The sequence below is a fragment of the Coregonus lavaretus genome (assembly GCF_964263955.1).
Source record: "Coregonus lavaretus genome assembly, contig: HAP1_SCAFFOLD_2553, whole genome shotgun sequence".
NCBI lineage: Eukaryota > Metazoa > Chordata > Actinopteri > Salmoniformes > Salmonidae > Coregonus > Coregonus lavaretus.
The window spans coordinates 30,519-52,879 of NW_028166936.1; the positions used below are offsets into that span (position 1 = coordinate 30,519).

Consider the following 22,361-nt stretch of genomic DNA (forward strand, 5'->3'; position numbering starts at 1 on the left):
GTGGAGGGCCGAATGTATCCCTGTCTCAAAGATTCGGCTATGTAAGTCTCCATAGCTTTTCTCTCCTCTTGAGACAAAGGATACACGTGGCTCCGTGGGAGCGCTGCTCCTGCCTGGAGATCAATCGCACAATCCCCCTGTCTATGAGGAGGCAACTGCGTCGCCCTAGTTTTACTAAACACGAGAGCTAAATCCCCATATTCAGGCGGAATGTGCAGTGCGGGCACTTGGTTTGGACTTTCCACCGAAGTCGCCCCCACGGAAACACCCAGACATCGCCCCTCGCACTGAGCAGACCACCCATCGAGAGCCCTCTGTTGCCACGAAATAGCAGGGTTATGGGTGCTTAACCAGGGAATTCCCAGCACCACTGGGTACGCAGGAGAGTCGATCAGATACAGCTGTATAGTCTCTTCATGACCCCCCTGCGCACACATCCTAAGTGGTGCTGTGATCTCCCTAATCAACCCCGACCCCAACGGGCGGCTATCTAAGGCATGAACGGGAAAAGGTTTGTCAACAGGTAGGAGAGGGATCCCTAAATCTAAACAAAACTTCCGATCAACAAAATTCCCAGCTGCGCCTGAATCTACTAGCGCCTTATGCTGGGAATGAGGTGCAACCTGTGGAAAACACACAGGTATACAAAAGTGCGCAACAGAAAGCTCTGGGTAAGTGGGACGTCTACTCACCTGGGAGGCCCCCCCAGTGCGTGGCCTGTTGTCTTCTCCCCCGGAGAACCCTCCCCAGCACCTGGCCGCAGTGTGCCCTCCACGACCGCACTTGGTGCAGGAGACAGGCCCCCTCGGGCTCCTCCTCCTCCTTTCTCTAGCGCCGGCACCCCCGAGCTCCATAGGGCTCGGCTCGGAGGTGCCGGAGGGCGGAATGGACGGACCCCCCTCGGGACGTCCACGGGTGGCCAGCAGGGTGTCCAGACGGATGGACATATCGACCAACTGGTCGAATGTGAGATGGGTATCCCTGCAGGCCAACTCACGTTGAACGTCCTCCCGTAGGCTACATCGAAAATGGTCGATGAGGGCCCGTTCATTCCACCCTGCGTCCGCCGCTAGAGTCCGGAACTCTAGAGCAAACGCCTGTGCGCTCCTCCTCCCCTGTCTCAGGTGGACTAGACGCTCCCCCGCCGCTTTGCCCTCAGGTGGATGGCCTTGAAGCGGCGGGAGAACTCGGCGTAGGAGATGGTGTTGGCGTCCATCTTCCTCCACTCGGCGTTAGCCCACTCCAACGCCTTGCCCGTGAGACAGGAGATGAGGGCGGAAACGCTCTCGTGTCCCGAGGGCACCGGGTGTACAGTGGCCAGGTAGAGCTCCACCTGCAGGAGGAACCCCTGACACCCGGCAGCTGTTCCGTCATACGCCCTCGGGAGCGAGAGCCGAATCCCCCTGGGTTCCGGACCTGGGACTGGTGGACCGGCCGATGGGGTTGGCAGGGTAGGTGGAGGTGTGGCTACCCCGCTGGCCTCCCATCGGTGCAGGGTGTTGATGACGTCCTGTAGAGCGGTCCCCAGTTGTCGTATCTGGTCATCTTGGCCGCGAACATGCTCCTCGTGCGACTCAGGCGTAACTGCAGATCCTGCTGATTCCATTTGGGTGTGTGATTCTGTCAAGGGGTGCTGAAGGTGGGTGTGGTGCATGAATCAAGCGCAGGACGCAGAAGCTCAGTCCAAAAGACTTTAGTGCAATATTCACGTAGAAAATAAGCACAATAAGCCCGAAGGCGAAATAATGGCGCACACAGGCGTCAAACAAACGGCGCACTAACATGTGCGAAAAACCTCTCCAAAACACTGGAGGGAAGTACGTAGCTCCAACACGAAACAGAAGAGCAATCACACACAAAGACAAACACACACAACGAGAACTAAATAGGACACTAACGAGGACTAACAAGACACAGGTGTACAACATCAAGACAAAACCAAACGAACATGAAACATAGATCGGTGGCAGCTAGTACTCCGGGGACGACGACCGCCGAAGCCTGCCCGAATCAGGAGGAGGAGCAGCCTCGGCCGAAACCGTGACAACGATGGCCTGAGTTCTGTCACTAAGATAATCATGAAACCATGAACAGGCGTCAGAGCTCAGGCCTATTGAGGACAACTTATTCAATAAAATAACATGATCAACGGTATCAAAAGCTTTTGACAGCTTCACAAACAAAGTAGCACATTTCATTTTAGTGTCTAAAGCGTTGACAAGATCATTAACAGCTAAAGTGGTTGCTGTACTAGTGCTATGCCCAGGACTAAAGCCTGATTGGTTTACATTCAAAATACATCTCTCAGATAAAAAAGAGCAAAGCTGTACATGTACCAAGGATTCAAGAATCTTAGCTGGACAAGGAAGCCTTGAAATGGGGCGATAATGATTACGATCACTACTGTCCCCGCCCTTATGGAGTGGCTGCACAAGAGCTGATTTCCATACTTTTGGAATATTTCCTGATAACAATGTTAAATAGACATGGTGGGTTATTGAGCCAACAACTTAACACAAGGCTCTTGCAGAGTAAGTTGTGATACTTACCACGTGTCACTGAAGAACCAAGGTATCCCTGTCCCAGATCTGTTTGTGCTGTCTTGCCAACTCATGTGGTCCTTGTCAGGTGTTGGCAAGACAGCACAAACAGATCTGGGACCAGGGCTAGAACAGCACAAACAGATCTGGGACCAGGCTAGAACAGCACAAACAGATCTGGAACCAGGCTAGAACAGCACAAACAGATCTGGAACCAGGCTAGAACAGCACAAACAGATCTGGGACCAGGCTAGAACAGCACAAACAGATCTGGAACCAGGCTAGAACTGAGGGTCTTTCGTAGCAAGACTTTGTTCCACCAATGTCTGTGAGGGAGGTCATATTTGGTTTTACCACTGAAGTACAGACATAATACTGCAGGATCAGTCAGTTCCTCTGGTGATCACTCCTCACGGTCTCTCTCCTCCTGCTCTGTCTCTCTCTAGGGAGACCAACTCAGGTAAGCGAGGCGTGTGGGTGTACGAGATTGGGACTTCTCCTTACTTCACAAGCGTGGCTCCAGGAGAGGTGACAGACCTGCCCCCAGACACAGACCTAGAGTCAAGGGTCCCGGAGGAGGCTGCCTCAGAGAGGTATCCTGGAGGAGGGCAACAGGTGAAGTATCCTCCCTACAAACCGGAGGAGGAGGTGTACCGCGAGGAGCAGCCTCACCAGGGACCTCACCACGGGGACCAGTTCACGGTCCACACGGTCCAGTACCAGCCTCAGGTGGTGGTGGTAGATGATGGAGACATCAACGTGGACGGTGGGTTCACATTGTGTGGTAGCTTGGGAAACAAGAACTTTACTTTGAATTCTAGAACTTTGTTTTAAATTCTAGAACTTTCTTTGAAATTCGAGAACTTTGTTTAGGATTTTAGAACTGTTTTAAATTCTAAAACTTTGTTTTAAAATGTTAGAACTTTTTATATTTTTTAATTCTAGATTATAATTATTTATTAATTCTAGAACTTTGTTTGAAATGCAAGAACATTGCAACCAGTTCCTTCTGATGTTTGATGTGCTAACCTTACCATGACCCGACCAGGTCCTTCTGATGTTTGATGTGCTAACCTTACCATGACCCGACCAGGTCCTTCTGATGTTTGATGTGCTAACCTTACCATGACCTTCTCCTCTTACAGTGTTCTCCTACAACTCTGAGACTTGTGCCAACAACAGGAAGAAGTGTTCCACCTTCGCCGACTGTAAAGATTACGCCAGCGGTTACTGTTGTCACTGTCGGCTCGGCTACTACGGCAACGGAATACAGTGTGTTTCAGAGGGTAAGTCCCCAATTTTCCTCAACTCCATAGCTACTTCTTTTTCTACTTTTTTGAACCAAAACTAAATTATCACTCAGCAAATTATCTATATGAAAATCAAAAGGGTGTGGCAATGATCATAATTGTGATCATGTAATTCACTCTGGATAGAGCGTCTGCTAAATGGTTAATATGTGAGTGGTAACTCATTGCTAGCTTGTCAATTCAATTATAACTAGCCAGTCATCAGACAACCGCAGAGCGACTCTTTCCCAGACTTGTTGCTGTTCTGTCTATCAGGGAAGTGGATTAATAAATCTGTGACAGTAGACAGTAAAGAAGTAATACATTCTTCTTCTTCTTCTTCTTCTTCTTCTTCTGTGTTTTATCAGGTAAGCCCCAGAGGATGAACGGCAAGGTGAACGGCAGGGTGTACGTGGGCAACTCTCCGTCTCCTGTCGAGTTCAACAGCAACGACCTGCACTCCTACGTGGTAGCCAATGACGGGCGAGCGTACGTGGCTATCAGCACCATCCCTGCCAGCCTAGGCCCCTCCCTACAGCCCCTGTCAGCCCTGGGAGGAGTCATCGGATGGGCCTTCGCCCTGCAACAGCCTGGACACAAGAACGGATTCAGCATCATCGGTGAAACCTAGTCTGCCCAGTGGTTTTCAAACCTCTCCTCGAGGATCCCCAGGCATTTCACAATGTTGTTGTTAGCCCTGAAATAACTCACCTGATTCACCTAGTCAAGGGCTTGTTGACAAGTTGAAGGTCAGACTGTACATAACAGTAGGAACTTCCTGACCTTTTAACATAGATTTGACATGCGGTTCTTACTCGTTTACATAGTCATTGTATTTCATATGGAGGAAGTCTGGGGTTTCATGACTTGACGTGATTCACAGCTGCTGGGTTCTGCTGCAGCTGCAACACCACTTAGTCAGGCCAGACACACACACACACACACACACACACACACACACACACACACACACACACACACACACACACACACACACACACAGACACACAAACATGCACAGACACACACACGCAAACACACACACAGACACACATGCACAGACACACACACACACACACAGACACACACACGCACACACACACAGACACACGCACACACACACACACACACAGACACACACATGCACAGACAGACACACACAGACACACACAAACACACACAGACACACACACACATGCACAGACACACACAGACACACACACGCACACACAGACACACATGCACAGACACACACACACACAGACACACGCACACACACACAGACACACACAGACACACACATGCACAGACAGACACACACACACACAAACAAACACACACACACACACACACACACACATGCACAGACACACACAAACACACACAGACACACAAACACACACAGACAAACCCAGGAAAGGCCAGCTGTCTTCTAGATATCTCCCACCGCATTCTCCTCACATTACCTCAGAGCAGAGAGTGTTAGAGACGGAGGACAGAGGGCCAACGTTGAGTCCAGTCCGGGCCCAACCACGTTTTGCCTCTCGCTATTTGTGTCAGAACCCAGGACTCCCTGGAAAACAGTGGCAATTGTTGCTGTTACTGAGTGGACTACGCTGGCAGTAAATCAATTAAATTAAATGAAAATGTCTCCTCTCCAGGTGGTGAGTTTATGTGTCAGGCTGAGGTGACCTTCCTACCAGCCCAGGAGAAGCTGACCATCAAACAGGTGTTCAGTGGGATAGATGAGCATAATCACCTGGTGGTCAGCACCACACTGGAGGGCCGTGTCCCCGAAGTCCTCCGAGGATCCACTGTCCAGATAGAGCCCTACTCAGAGATCTACCAGTACAGCTCCAACCGTAAGTCATTCAAACCTCTGACCCCCTAACCCCCTGGGACTATACCGTTCTAGCACGATGTAGCATGTTGCTTTCCATAAACAGACTAGACTCCAGAAGGACTCTGTTTATTATAGACGTTTCCTCCAGTCTCCTGGCGAAGTCCCAGCTACAGCTAGAAATACAGATAGAAATACTGCTACCAATTGTTGATTGGCTGAAAGGCGTGGTATATCAGACCGTATACCACGGGTATGACAACACTTTTATTTTCACTGTTTTAATTAAGTTGGTACCAGTTTATAATATCAATAAGGCACCTCAGGGGTTTGTGCTGTATGTTAAATATACCACGGCTAAGGGCTGTGTCCAGGGACTCCGTGTTGCGTTGTGCGGAAGAACAGCCCTTAGTCGTGGTATATTGGCCATATACCACCGCCCTTCGGGCCTCATTGCTTAAATATACAACCATGTTTGATAAAACTAGGCTCTGCATCCAATAGGATTCTAAACGCATTCTAAACAGGGTTCTAAAGGATTCTAACAGGTTCTAAACATAGAAGTAGATATCTATTCATAGGCTGCACCTCCGTCACCTGGTCGCGTCTGGTGTCTCTCCTCCTGTAGTGATCACATCTTCCTCTGAGCCCGGTGTCTCTCCTCCTGTAGTGATCACATCTTCCTCTGAGCCCGGTGTCTCTCCTCCTGTAGTGATCACATCTTCCTCTGAGCCCGGTGTCTCTCCTCCTGTAGTGATCACATCTTCCTCTGAGCCCGGTGTCTCTCCTCCTGTAGTGATCACATCTTCCTCTGAGCCCGGTGTCTCTCCTCCTGTAGTGATCACATCTTCCTCTGAGTCTGGTGTCTCTCCTCCTGTAGTGATCACATCTTCCTCTGAGCCTGGTGTCTCTCCTCCTGTAGTGATCACATCTTCCTCTGAGCCTGGTGTCTCTCCTCCTGTAGTGATCACATCTTCCTCTGAGCCTGGTGTCTCTCCTCCTGTAGTGATCACATCTTCCTCTGAGCCTGGTGTCTCTCCTCCTGTAGTGATCACATCTTCCTCTGAGCCTGGTGTCTCTCCTCCTGTAGTGATCACATCTTCCTCTGAGCCTGGTGTCTCTCCTCCTGTAGTGATCACATCTTCCTCTGAGCCTGGTGTCTCTCCTCCTGTAGTGATCACATCTTCCTCTGAGCCTGGTGTCTCTCCTCCTGTAGTGATCACATCTTCCTCTATGCTGGACTATGTGGTTGAAGTTAAGACTGAGATCAATAGTTCTAGTGTTGCGTGTTAATGTCTGCCTCCTGTCCCCTCAGTGATCACGTCTTCCTCTACAAGGGATTACACTGTGAATCTGGATGATGGCTCTGCTGAGACCAGGACGTACCAGTGGAGACAGTCCATCACCTTCCAGAGCTGTCCACATGACGAGGCTGCCAGGGCCATACTGCCCACACAGGTGCACACTAATCAATCAATCAATCAATCATACAAGACTGATTGAATTACAAACCACTGCCACTGTGCCCAAGACACTTAGCAAGGACAAAGTGCATCCATCCAAAGGAGCTTTACCACAGCGGACCCTGAGTGTGTGTAAGTTCTAACCAAGTGTGTTAATACATCATGTCTCCTACAGATGCTGAGCGTGGACCAGGTGTTTGTGATGTACGACTCCAACAACGAGCTGATCCGATACGCCATGAGCAACAAGATCGGCGACATCAAAGGTGAGGTCACTTCCTGTCTGAGGTTATTCCTGTCTCTCTGATTGGTCTGATTTCACTTCCTTCCTGCTTAGACCGATTCCTCCTGCCCTAATTGACACATCTTTCTGTTAGTCTTATTTTGTCTTATTTGAAGACGTTTTCTAGTCGTAGTCATTTCCTCCATCCTGTTCTAGACGGATCCTCCTAACTGAGAGCCCTCATTTAGCAGACGCTCTTATCCAGTGCGACTTACAGTTATTGAGTGCACACATTATTTATTTTTTTTATACTGTCCCCCCGTGGGAATCGAACCGAGCTACATCCCTGCCGGCCATTCCCTCCCCTACCCTGGACGACGCTGGGCCAATTGTGCGCCGCCCCATGGGTCTCCCGGTCACGGCCGGCTACGACAGAGCCTGGATTCGAACCAGGATCTCTAGTGGCACAGCTAGCACTGCGATGCAGCGCCTTAGACCACTGCGCCACTCGGGAGGCCATATAGTTTAGTTTGGCCGATGGTTTCTAGTAGTATCAGTTTTGGAGTTGTAGCAACAACCTACAATACAATATGAAACATTGTCTAAATGTGTGATAATGCAGTTCTTAATTACATTGATAATGTGATATTAAACCAGCACTTCCCAAAACTCAGTCCTAATCATATTTTGCCCTAGCACTACACACATCAGTGTGCACCCCTCGGGGATGGGAGAGTTTGGGAAAAGCTGTATTAAACTCAACTGGTTGTGTTTCTGTCCAGGAGGCCAGCAGGAAGAAGAGAATCCCTGTTTCACTGGGAGACACGGCTGTGACACCAACGCTGTCTGTAGACCCGAACAGGGGACAGAGTTCACCTGCCACTGTGCTGCGGGATTCACAGGAGACGGACGCTCCTGTTATGGTATGTTATGGGGACTGCGTGTAATGGTACGCCTGTCTGGAGTACTCATACTACACAGCCAGAGAGCTGTTCAGTACCAGATCTGAACAATTACATCATTTAACAGCATCATTTGGTGGTTAAATGAAGCTCTAGTCAGTATTTTGCATTCCAGGCAGGGAAGGGAAAAACATTTATCTAATGCTCCATGACCTATTACAGTGTCCTCATTACCACGTACAGGTATGCTGTACTGTACTGTACTCTCTATACTCTGTACTGTACTCTCTATACTCTGTACTCTCTATACTCTGTACTCTCTATACTCTGTACTCTGTACTGTACTCTCTATACTCTGTACTCTCTATACTCTGTACTCTCTATACTCTGTACTCTGTACTGTACTCTCTATACTCTGTACTGTGCTGTACTCTGTACTCTGTACTGTACTCTCTATACTCTGTACTCTCTATACTCTGTACTCTGTACTGTACTCTCTATACTCTGTAGTCTCTATACTCTGTACTCTGTACTGTACTCTCTATACTCTGTACTGTACTCTCTATACTCTGTACTCTCTATACTCTGTACCTTGCTGTACTCTGTGCTGTACTCTATACTATGTATTCTGTGATGTACTCTGTACTGTGCAGTACTATGTGCTGTACTCTGCTGTACTCTGTACTCTTCTGTACTCTGTACTCTGCTGTACTCTGTACTGTACTGACTCTGTACTCTGTTGTACTCTTCTGTACTCTGTACTCTGCTGTACTCTGTACTGTACTGACTCTGTACTATGTGCTGTACTCTGCTGTACTCTGTACTCTTCTGTACTCTGTACTGTACTCTTCTGTACTCTGTACTGTACTCTGCTGTACTCTGTACTGTACTCTGCTGTACTCTGTACTCTGGACTGTGAAGTCCTGGTTGAGAGCCCATCCTGTAAACAAATCCTGTCCGTTCACTCTCTGACTCCCAGACCAAACAGTCAATCAGAGGTTCATTAGAGGACCATTTCCACCCTAGTCCCTAGTCCCTCCCTTCATATCTCAGGGTTTCAGGGCTCATTTCAGAGTACATAAACAATATGATCTACAGTCCACTTCCCCAGGGAGGAAGAAAGGAATAGCCCCTTCACATAGAGAGGGGGGTTTCTATTTTGGGCTTGGAGCTGGGTTAGGAAATGGTGTTGTCTTTGGAGTTGGGACAGTCTTGGGACAGGTTTGGGAGAGGGGAGGAACAGTTTTAGGACGACAGTAAAGGAAGTGCTCTCGGGCACACAGAGGTTAAGATGAGGACCCTTGTCCCTAGTCACTAGTCCACATAGAGAGGAGTTCTTATTTTGTCTTGGGACAGGCTTGGGGTGGGGTTGGGGAGAGGTTGGGACGGGTAGGAACAGTTTTGGAATGAGGGGAAAGGAAGTGCTCTTAGCCACTGAAAGAAAAGGAAGGATGTTTGACAGACACAGGAAACTGTATCTCTAAACACATTTAGTCATAAGGAAACCAGTCTGATTCAGTCACAGTCCAACCAGTGAACTACAGTCCCACTGCTATCCAGATACTCTACAGAACACCGAAAAACCTTCCAACATATTGGACTGGTCCAACGGTGACTGGTCCAACGGTGACTGGTCCAACGGTGACTGGTCCAACGGTGACTGGTCCAACGGTGACTGGTCCAACGGTGACTGGTCCAACGGTGACTGGTCCAACGGTGACTGGTCTAATATGTTCCTGAAGTATTTTGCTGTGCATCCTGGGATTTTGGGTTTGGTGGCACACTTAGAAAAATATTCCCCCAGACGATACATTGATCGATAGCCCCACAGGTTCATTGTCATGTTTACAGGTAATAACTTGTAAGTAACCTGCAGTTTTTAAATCGACATACCGTCGACATTTAGTGTTTAGTGTCCAGCGCTCCGGTGTTGCTGTTACTTTTCTATCATATTTGAGTGGTGAGCAAAGTCGATACGAACCCCTCAGATCTGAACAGACTGACTCAGGTTTCTGTTTGTCTCCATGTGTTCCTGTCAGATATTGATGAGTGTAGAGAGACGCCCCAGACCTGTGGAGAACACTCAGTCTGCAACAACCAGCCCGGAACCTTCCGCTGTGAGTGTAATGATGGATACCAGTTCGCTAGCGACGGGTACACCTGCATAGGTACGCTCTCTCTCTCTCTCTCTGTCCCTCTCCCTCTCTGTCCCCTTCTCTCTCTCTCTCCCTCTCTCTCTCTGTCCCCCTCTCTCCCTCTCTGTCACCCTCTATCTTTCTTTCTCTCTCTCTGTCCCCCTCTCTTTCTCTCTCTGTCCCCCCCTCTCTCTCTCGCTCTGCCCTCTCTCTCTCTCTCTGTCCCCCCTCTCTCTCTCTCTCTCTCTCTCTCTCTCTCTCTCTCTCTCTCTGTCCCCCTCTCTCTTTCTTTCTTTCTCTCTCTCTCTCTCTTGCTCTGCCCCCTCTTTCTCTCTCTCTGTCCCCCTCTCTTTCTCTCTCTCTCTCTCTCTCGCTCTGCCCCCTCTCTCTCTCTCTCTCTCTCTGTCCCCCCTCTCTCTCTCTCTCTCTGTCCCCCTCTCTCTTTTTTTCTCTCTCTCGCTCTGCCCCCTCTTTCTCTCTCTCTGTTACCCTCTCTTTCTCTCTCTCTCTCTCTCTCTTGCTCTGCCCCCTCTCTCTCTCTCTCTCTCTCTCTCTGTCCCCCTCTCGCTTTCTTTCTCTCTCTCTCTTGCTCTGCCCCCTCTTTCTCTCTCTCTGTCCCCCTCTCTTTCTCTCTCTCTCTCTCTTTCTCTCTGTCCCCTCTCCCCCTCTGTCCCCCCTCCCCTCTCCCCCTCTGTCCCCCCTCCCCTCTCCCCCTCTCTCTCTCTCTCTCTCTCTGTGTGTCTTCTGGCAGTTTTTTATTCTGGGGATAAACACTAAACACTGCCATATAAGGGAAATACAAACAGAACAGATGAGAGTCTAGTATGTCTGCTCATTTCTCAGCAACAGACAGATATTGTTGTTTTTACCCATACACAAAAAATGTATACACGCATGACTGTAAGTCGCTTTGGATAAAAGCGTCTGCTAAATGGCATATTACATTATTACATTACACAGGCAGCCCAATTCAGATTATAATTTTTCTTCAGGAATTGGTCTTTTGACCAATCAGATCATCTCTTTTGTGTCAGCCTGTGTCCTATTGGTTAATCTGAAGTATTTCCTGTCTTGATGACGACACCCCTATCCTTTCCAGGAGTTGATTGATTCACTGATTTATTGATAGATTGATTGACTGACTGACTGACTTGCTGATGATGATGATGATGATGATGATTCTCCAGGAGTGGACCGTCCTGTGGACCACTGCGCGGCCGGAAGCCATGACTGCGACGTCCCGGAGCGTGCCCGATGTAGCTACAGTGGGGGATCCTCCTATGTCTGCTCCTGTTTGCCCGGGTTCCAGGGACGCGGACGGGTCTGCCAAGGTAACGGCGTGACTGTGCACTTCTGTGTAACAGATGTGATCGTACTTTGTAACTCTTGCGTTGGTGTTTTTAAAAGAAAGGAGTGTCCAGCCATCGATCCCAGTTGATCGGTGTTTATTCTAGCGCATTTAGATGTGCAGGACAACAGTGTGTTGATGAATGTAGATTCATGATTCGTCTGTTAGCATGGAAATAACTGAATTAGCAGGGAGCTAATGTGACCCTTACAATTAGAACATGCTAGCTAACTCGTTCTTACAGCAATAACATACAAAAGCACATCCCAGGATGCCCCCAATATCTACCAGGTACCGTACACACACACACACACACACATATATATATATATACACACACATACATACATACATACATACACACACACACACACAGTGCATTCGGGAAAGTATTCAGACCCCTTCACTTTTTCCACATTTTGTTACATCAAATCAAATTTTATTTGTCACATACACGTGTTTAGCAGATGTTATTGTGGGTGTAGCGAAATGCTTGTGCTTCTAGCGCCAACAGTGCAGTAATATCTAACAAGTAATATCTAACAATTTCACAACATATACCCAAATCTAAGTAAGGAATGAATTAAGAATATATACATATATGGACGAGCGATGTCAGAGCGGCATGGACTAAGATACAGTAGAATAGTATAGAATACAGTATATACATATGAGATGAGTAATGCAGATATGTAAACATTATTAAAGTGACTAAGATACCGTAGAATAGTACAGAATACATTACAGCCTTACTCTAAAACGGATTAAAAAATATATATAATTCTCATCAATCACACAATACCCCATAATGACAAAGCAAAAACAGGTTTTTAGAAATGTTGCACATTAACATAAGTATTCAGACCCTTTACTCAGTACTTTGTTGAAGCACCTTTGGCAGCGATTACAGCCTCGAGTCTTCTTGGGTATGATGCTACAAGCTTGGCACACCTGTATTTGGGGAGTTTCTCCCATTCTTCTCTGCAAATCCTCTCAAGCTCTGTCAGGTTGGATGGGGAGCGTCACTCCACAGTTTTTTCAGGTCTTTCCAGAGATGTTCGATTGGGTTCAAGTCCGGGCTCTGGCTGGGCCACTCAAGGACATTCAGAGACTTGTCCCATAGACACTCCTGTGTTGTCTTGGCTGTGTGCTTAGGGTTGTTGTCCTGTTGGAAGGTGAACCTTCACCCCAGTCTGAGGTCCTGAGTGCTCTGGAGCAGGTTTTCATCAAGGATCTCTCTGTACTTTGCTCCATTCATCTCTCCCTCGATCCTGACTAGTCTCCCAGTCCCTGCCGCTGAAAAACACCCCCACCATGCTTCACCCTCGGGATGGTGGCAGGTTTCCTCCAGACGTGACGCTTGGCATTCAGGCCAAAGAGTTCAATCTTGGTTTCATCAGACCAGAGAATCTAGTTTATTATGGTCTGAGAGTCTTTAGGTGCCTTTTGGCAAACTCCAAGGGGGCTGTCATGTGCCTTTTACTGAGGAGTGGCTTCCGTCTGGCCACTTTACCATAAAGGCCTGATTGGTGGAGTGCTGCAGAGATGGTTGTCCTTCTGGAAGGTTCTCCCATCTCCACAGAGGAACTCTGTCAGAGTGACCATCGGGTTCTTGGTCACCTCCCTGACCAAGGCCCTTCTCCCCCGATTGTTCAGTTTGGCCGGGCGGCCAGCTCAAGGAAGAGTCTTGGTGGTTCCAAACTTCTTCCATTTAAGAATGATGGAGGCCACTGTGTTCTTGGGGATCTTCAATTATGCAGAAATATTTTTTTTACCCTTCCCCTGATCTGTGCCTTGACACAATCCTGTCTCGGAGCTCTACGGACAATTCCTTTGGTTTTTGCTCTGACATGCACTGTCAACTGTTGGAACTTATATAGACAGGTGTGTGCCTTTCCAAATCATGTCCAATCAATTTAATTTACCACAGATGGACTCCAATCAAGTTGTAGAAACATCTCAAGGGTTATCAATGGAAACAGGATGCACCTGAGCTCAATTGAGTCTCATAGCAAAGAGTCTGAATACTTATGTAAATAAGGTATTTCTGTTTTTAAATTTGTTATATATTTGCAATAATGTAAAAAAATATATACCTGTTTTCGCTTTGTCATTTTGGTGTATTGTGTAGGTAGATTAAAATAAAATCAATTTTAGAAATAAAACATTTGATTTAATCAATTTTATAATAAGTCTGAAACATAACAAAATATGGAAAAGGTCAAGAGGTCTGAATACTTTCCGAATGCACTGTATCTAACAGTATATCTAACAGTACTAACAGTATATCTAACAGTACTAACAGTATATCTAACAGTACTAGCAGCATATCTAACAGTACTAGCAGTATATCTAACAGTACTAGCAGTATATCTAACAGTACTAGCAGTATATCTAACAGTACTAGCAGTATATCTAACAGTACTAGCAGTATATCTAACAGTACTAGCAGTATATCTAACGGTGTATCTAGCAGTATATCTAACAGTACTAGCAGTATATCTAACAGTACTAGCAGTATATCTAACAGTACTAGCAGTATATCTAACAGTACTAGCAGCATATCTAACAGTACTAGCAGTATATCTAACGGTGTATCTAGCAGTATATCTAACAGTACTAGCAGTATATCTAACAGTACTAGCAGTATATCTAACAGTACTAGCAGTATATCTAACAGTACTAGCAGTATATCTAACAGTACTAGCAGTATATCTAACAGTACTAGCAGTATATCTAACAGTACTAGCAGCATATCTAACAGTACTAGCAGCATATCTAACAGTACTAGCAGTATATCTAACAGTACTAGCAGTATATCTAACAGTACTAGCAGTATATCTAACAGTACTAGCAGTATATCTAACAGTACTAGCAGTATATCTAACAGTACTAGCAGTATATCTAACAGTACTAGCAGTATATCTAACAGTACTAGCAGTATATCTAACAGTACTAGCAGTATATCTAACAGTACTAGCAGTATATCTAACAGTGTATCAACAGTATTCAGGGCCTTCAGAAAGTATTCATACCCCTCCACTTATTCCACATGTTGTTGTTACAGCCTGAATTCAAAATTGATTAAATAAATATTTTTCTCACCCATCTACACAGAATACCCCATAATGACAAAGTGAAAACATGTTTGTAGAAATGTTAGCAAATCTATTGAAAATTAAATACAGAAATATACATTTACATAATGATTCACCCCCCGAGTCAATGCATGTTAGAATCAACTTTGGCAGCTGTGAGTCTAATTTATTTTTTACTTGTTTATTTTTTTAGGGGGTAGATCAGCTTTAATACTGCAGATAGATTGTAGCTTGCATCAATGTAATTGTCTGCATCATTTCCTATCCCCCATATATTTTTGGGAAATATATATTATTTTAAATATATTTTCCTTTATTATTTTCCCCTAACCCTAATTGGAGTAAACTAATGGACTTAGGCTTCTACTTCCAGCTTATACATACTATATACATTTTATGGACACAATGTATTTTATAATAGCTCTCTTTTTGTTTGTTTTTAATCCCAGCAATCAGCTACCATCAACCCCTCCCATCTATCTCTGAAGACCATCCAGTTTGATATATCTTTGCCATATATTTTTAACTGTGCTGTTTCACAACAGTTCTGAACCTATATACATTTTACTGTCACAGTATATTTGACATTAGTTATCTTGTTGTTTTTAGTCCCACCCTTCAGCTCCACTCAACCCCTCCCATCTATCTCTTAACACATTCAATTTTTTACTTCTATTTACCATACATTTTTCAACTGTGCTGTGATGTTTAAAAAAAAAAGTTATGTTCTCATAGTTTCTACAGATTGTAAATTAAAGATACACATTTTGCTAAATGTATTATTATATTATTGATCGATTGACGGTGAGTTTTCAAATAACCCAGCAGTGCTATTTTCAGAGTTAGCGCTAGGTAAATGTTGCAATTCCACAGCCATTCTTGGACCTGTGACCAAAAACTACATAAGGACAATATCAAAACAAAATTATCTAATGATTCTGTCTCTTCGCAGCAAAATCTGCAGAGCTGGGATAGTTGTATCCCCCACAGTACCAGTCAAAAGTTTGGACACCTACTCATTCAAGGGTTTTTCTTTATTTCTACATTGTAGAATAATAGTGAAGACATCAAAACTATGAAATAACACATATGGAATCATGTAGTAAGCAAGAAAGTGTTAAACATATCAAAATATATAGATTTGAGATTCTTCAAATAGCCACGCTTTGCCTTGATGACAGCTTTGCACGCTTGGCATTCTCTCAACCAAATTGAACAATACTAAAGTTGCAATCAACTTTCTATGGCTTGTTTAAAAATAGCAATATTTTGGAGATCATTTCATTTTCAAATAACCGAAGTAGTGAGAGGTTGTAATCCAAATAAAGGGTAAATGGCCATTCTTGAACATGGGGTGAGACATTCTTACATTCTGCAAGAGAACCAGTTCAGATTTAAGTATAATTTTTGAATGACTGAAGCCTTTAGTGAGAGGTCTAATGCTTTAATATTTAATCATTTCTGCCCTCCAAATTCATATTCATTATATAAATAGGACCTTTTAATTTTGTCTGGCTTGCCGTTCCAAATAAAATGGAATATGTTTTTGCAGGTCGCTGGGTGCAGGCAAGGTCATAAGCAAATAGGTCAACTGGGATATGACTAAAGAGTTAAATCAGGGTGATTTCTCTACAAATAGATGGGTAATTTACTTTCCATGGTAGCAATATGTAATCTATTTTTGCTAACGTTCTATTAAAATGTATTGTAGTGAGATCATTTCTTCATTTGGGATATGAATACCGAGTATGTCCACTTCCCCATCAGACCATTTTATTGGTAAACTACACGGTAATGTAAAAGTTTTATTTTTTAGTGATCCAATACGTAATATAGTACACTTATCATAATTTGGTTGTAATCCAGAGGTTAGAAAAAGTATCTAGATCCTCTTTGAGGCTGTGGAGGGATCCAACTTGTGGATTTAAAAGAAAATGATGATATTAATTAACAATACGTTTGAATGTGCAAATTATCCAAACAGATCCGCAAGGTATATGGATTATTTTAAATATGTTATTGGACCATAAACATGGCTCATTAATCTATACTAATGATGATGATCCACGCATCTTTGAACATTTATATAATAATTTATCAAACCTACAAGCAATACAAGACAATATTATTATGGTGGGAGTTTATAACACGGTTTTTAAAAACTCAATGGACCGTAAAGGAAATCACACCACAAACTATCACACTACAAACTATCATGCAGGAATATCATGGATATATTGGAACTACTGGATATATGGAGGCTTAAATATCCTGACCTAGTGAGATATACAGTGGCTTGCGAAAGTATTCACCCACCTTGGCATTTTTCCTATTTTGTTGCCTTACAACATGGAATTAAAATGGATTTTTGGGGGGTTTGTATCATTTGATTTACACAACATGCCTACCACTTTGAAGATGCAAAATATGTTTTATTGTGAAACAAACAAGAAATAAAACTAAAAAACAGAAAACTTGAGCGTGTATAACTATTCACCTCAAATTCTTGAGGAAAACCGTTTGGAAAGAATATGGCACCACAACAAACCTGCCAAGAGAGGGCCGCCCACCAAAACTCACGGACCAGGCAAGGAGGGCATTAATCAGAGAGGCAACAAAGAGACCAAAGATAACCCTGAAGGAGCTGCAAAGCTCCACAGCGGAAATGTGAGTATCTGTCCATAGGTCCACTTTAAGCCGTACATTCGACAGAGCTGGGCTTTACGGAAGAGTGGCCAGAAAAAAGCCATTACTTTAAGAAAAAAATAAGCAAAGCCTATTTGATGATAACTTGTTTTTAACTAGGACAGAATAATTTATAACTTACTTTTTCCTACATAACATAGGTACAGCAGATCCCCTTACTGTATGGGACACTTTTAAATGTGCCTTTAGAGGCCATGCAATTCAAAACTCATCTCTAAAACAAAAGCAATTTAGGTCAAAAGAGTCCATATTAACAAAGGAAATAACTAACAGTACAGATAGAAAGCAATAACAATTGTACCATAGAGGAACAGAATAATTTATAGGAAAAACAAAAAGAACTGGAGGGAATTAATTCAAGAAATATCAAGTGTAATACTGGATTGAATATGGAGAAAAATGCACCCAATTCTTATTTAATTTTCAACATAGAACACTCCAGGGCTGGATGGCATACCAGTTGAGGTATACCAAACCTATAGAAATGGTAGATTATCAGATACTCAACAAGAAGGTCTGATTTCATTATTACTGAAACAAGACCCAGGTGGTAAATGTAAAGATCCAGTCCATTAAGAAAATTAGAGGCCCCTTACACTTCAGTGTTGTGATGTAAAAATTCTAGGAAAATGCATAGCACATAGAATTAAAAAGGTATTGTCGGATATTATTCATCCTAATCAGACAGGTTTTTTACATGGATGATACATTGGAGATAATATAAGACAAGTACTGGAAACAATAGAACACTATGAAAAATCTGGGAAAGCAGGCCTGGTATTCATAGCAGACTTTGAAAAGGCTTTTGATAAAGTACGACTGGAGGTTATAAATGCCTGGAATATATTTCCATTTTGCAGAATCTCTTATACAATTGGTTAAAGTTATGTATAGGAACCCTAGGTGTAAAATAGTAAATAATGGCTATATCTCAGAAAGTTTTAACCTGTCAAGAGGAGTGAAACAAGGTTGTCCACTGTCAGCAAGTCATTTTTCCACACAACTTCATCTAAAATTGTTGAATGAGTTTCCAGTAGACAATATATATTATATTCCTTCTCTTGCCAGGCAGGCTCAGATTCATGAGGCGGCGGGTGCTGCTTTAGTGGGTCTCTGACCGCATGTATCTTTCTGTCTTGGCTACTTACTGTATCGCCTATAAAATGGATAAGGACTTGTCATTAGTGTGTGGGTCGCTCAGGTGGGTATCGGGTTGGGGACCGTTCCATCATGATAGGACGAATAAATAAATAAACTATATATATATATATATATATACATTTATGTTAAAATGTATATCCCATATCTGCACAAATTGTAAAGCTCTCTCCGTCACAACAACTGCTCACAGAAACACATGGGCTCTGGCATTTGCAACCATTTCCCTTTTTCACTTACTTAACTCACCACACTTTTCCTACGGAATTTATGGCTTTTTAGTACTTTTGTGTTCCAGTTCCTTATATTTGAAGATGTATTATTTCAATAATTATCCTTTGTTCTAATGTTGTCTTTTATCTATTTATAAATACTATGAATAGAAAGTCGAATACTAATTATTTTACAACATTCCCTATCTTGAATGGTATAGTGTATTTGTAGTTTATTTCTTTATCAATTGTTGAATTTGATTGTTTTCCATGGATAGTATTGGGTGTTCCATTATTCAACTCCTTTATGGGAACTTTGTAATATTTAGAATAGCCATGTAGTAGTCTTGTTGTCTTAGAACAATCACTATACAGTTTATTGACGTTCATGTCTATTTTCGTGCCAGCGAGTCTTTTACACAGGCTTTTCACCATTAATTTATCTTTAAAGAATGCAAATTTGGCAACGATTGGGTGCTCATATCTCTGTCCGAAACGGTGTACACTTTTCGAGTTTGATTTTGTCGACAGTATCGCCTGGTATCTGCAGCGCTGTAAGAAAGAATACTTTCACCACACCCTCATTGTCTTTAATACCACTAAGCTCCAGATTTTCTCTTATAGATCTAGTCTGTATTTCAAGTAAGGCTTCTCTCAGAAACATGTTCTCCTTTATAAATTCATTAATGTCCGTTTTAAATAGTGTTGACTGTACCTTTTAGCTTGTTTTATTTCTTTCTCCATTGTCACAGCTTTTTCATCTCGAGAATCGCCTCCTTTGTATCTTTACTGACTGGTTCATGTTTGTTTGCCCAGTTTATCATTTACCGACTTTAGCAAGTTGGTTTCCTGGTGGTGAAAAAGCATAAATCGTCTGTGTCCGTCACATTTTCTTTTGGGGATTAACTTACTCTCCGACATGTTTGGGTGTTGATTGTATTGGTAATATTGGTCGATACATTTCTCTAGCCTTATAATTTATTTTGTGTTGTTATCCAGATTGAAGGTTATTGCCCACGAGTACAGTTGAAGTCAGAAATTTACATACACTTAGGTTGGAGTCATTAAAACTTGTTTTTCAACCACTCAACACATTTCTTGTTAACAAACTATAGTTTTGGCAAGTCTGTTAGGACATCTACTTTGTGCATGACACAAGTAATTATTCAAACAATTGCTTACAGACATTGGGCCAAAGATCATACTTTCTGGAGAAATGTCCTCTGGTCTGATGAAACAAAAATAGAACTGTTTGGCCATAATGACCATCGTTATGTTTGGAGGAAAAAGGGGGCTGCTTGCAAGCCGAAGAGCACCATCCCAACCGTGAAGCACAGGGGTGGCAGTATCATCGTGTGGGGGTGCATTGCTGCAGGAGGGACATGTGCACTTCACAAAATAGATGACATCATGAGGAAGGAAAATTATGTGGACATATTGAAGCAACATCTCAAGACATCAGTCAGGAAGTTAAAGCTTGGTCGCAAATTGGTCTTCCAAATGGACAATGATCCCAAGCATACTTCCAAAGTTGTGGCAAAATGGCTTAAGGACAACAAAGTCAAGGTATTGGAGTGGCCATCACAAAGCCCTGAGCTCAATCCTATAGAAAATGTGTGGGCAGAGCTGAAAAAGCGTGTGCGAGCAAGGAGGCCTACAAACCTGACTCAGTTACACCAGCTCTGTCAGGAGGAATGGGCCAAGATTCACCCAACTTATTGTGGGAAGCTTGTGGAAGGCTACCCGAAACGTTTGACCCAAGTTAAACAATTTAAAGGCAATGCTACCAAATACTAATTGAGTGCATGTAAACATCTGACCCACTGGGAATGTGATGAAAGAAATAAAAGCTGAAATAAATCATTCTCTCTACTATTATTCTGACATTTCACATTCTTATAATATTGTGGTGATCCTAACTGATCTAAGACAGGGAATTTTTACTGGGATTAAATGTCAGGAATTGTGAAATACTGAGTTTAAATGTCTTTGGCTAAGGTGTATGTAAACTTCCGACTTCAACTGTATATGGAGTGAAGTGCTAATATTTAGTCAAATTTACAGATATTGAATGCTACGTTTTTATTTTGAGGTATTCTGTTGTGTTCAGTCGGCCATGACACCTCCCTTTGAGTCTTTCTGGGAACGTCTCTAAGAGCTTTGCACACCTGGATTGTACAACATTTTTTATTTTTTTATTCTACAAGCTCTGTCAAGTTGGTTGTTGATTATTGCTAGACAGATATTTTTAAGTCTTGCCATAGATTATGAAGCCGATTTAAGTTAAAACTGTAATTAGGTTACTCAGGAACATTCAATGTCATCTTGGTAAGCAACTCCAGTGTATATTTGGCCTTCTGTTTTAGGTTATTGCCCTGATGAATTTGTCTGCCAGTGTCTGTTAGAAAGCAGACTGGACCAGGGTTTCCTCTAGGATTTTGCCTGTGCTTAGCTCCATTTAGTTAATTTTTTATCCTGAAAACTCCCCAGTCCTTTCCGATGACAAGCATACCCATAACATGATGCAGCCACCACCATGCTTGAAAATATGAAGATGTCACGGTTTCGGCCGAGGCAGCTCCTCCTCCTTGTTCGGGCAGGTTTCGCCGGTCGTCGTCTCCGGAGTACTAGCTGCCACCGCTCTATGTTTTCTGTTTGACTAGTTTTGTCTGTTAGCCACACCTGTCTTGTGTTATGTCTAATTAAGCACCCTATTTAGTTTCCTTGTTGTTAGTGTAGTGTTGTGTGTAATTGTTTCGTGTTAGGTGTCATTTCGTACCTGTGTTTGGTACGCCTCTACTGTATTGCTTACTTCTCGGTTGAGAAGAGTTTTGCGCGCCTGTTTATGCGCGCTTGTAATTTACGCCTGTGTGCGTTTTGCCTCTGGCTGTTTTTGGATTATTGCCTCGCACTTTCCAGTAAAGATTATTGGACTATCAATCTGCTTCTGCACCTGATTCCACACCACACCATTTCTACACGGCCCTGGCAGAATTACACACCACTTCGATGGAATCAGCAGGAGCACAAGTCGACAGCGTGGAGGACCGTCTCCAGGGACAGGAACATCGCATCAATCGGATCGGGCACGCGTTGGAGGGCGTCATGGACACTCTTCGGCGCTGGGAGATCAGCGGTGTTCCCACAGCCCCACCGGTCGCTCCATCACCACCAGAGAACCTGCCTACTCATCCACCGGAACCCAGTGGGATTCGGCTCTCGCTCCCGAGGGCGTACGACGGCTCCGCTGCCGGGTGTCAGGGTTTCCTTTTGCAAGTGGAGCTCTACCTGGCCACTATACACCCGGCGCCCTCGGGATACGAGAGCGTTTCCGCCCTCATCTCCTGTCTCACCGGCAAGGCGTTGGAGTGGGCCAACGCCGAATGGAGGGGAATAGACTCCGCCACAGTCACCTATGCGGAGTTCTCCCGCCGCTTTCGTGCGGTC

At 44.0% G+C, this 22,361-nt stretch overlaps 1 protein-coding gene across 1 annotated transcript in view; it reads left to right on the top strand.

Moving 5' to 3' along the window:
* Positions 1–22,361, top strand: part of LOC311114080 (nidogen-1-like) — a gene marked incomplete at its 3' end in the record, with an annotated part of 48,931 nt that overhangs the window by 6,404 nt on the left and 20,166 nt on the right. The window contains exons 4-12 of the mRNA XM_084189361.1: positions 2,987–3,306; positions 3,686–3,826; positions 4,198–4,449; positions 5,491–5,691; positions 6,985–7,127; positions 7,308–7,398; positions 8,138–8,278; positions 10,297–10,425; positions 11,580–11,723. Of these exons, the coding sequence (XP_084045487.1) occupies positions 2,987–3,306; positions 3,686–3,826; positions 4,198–4,449; positions 5,491–5,691; positions 6,985–7,127; positions 7,308–7,398; positions 8,138–8,278; positions 10,297–10,425; positions 11,580–11,723 (1,562 nt within the window). The remainder of the gene's footprint in view (positions 1–2,986; positions 3,307–3,685; positions 3,827–4,197; positions 4,450–5,490; positions 5,692–6,984; positions 7,128–7,307; positions 7,399–8,137; positions 8,279–10,296; positions 10,426–11,579; positions 11,724–22,361) is intronic.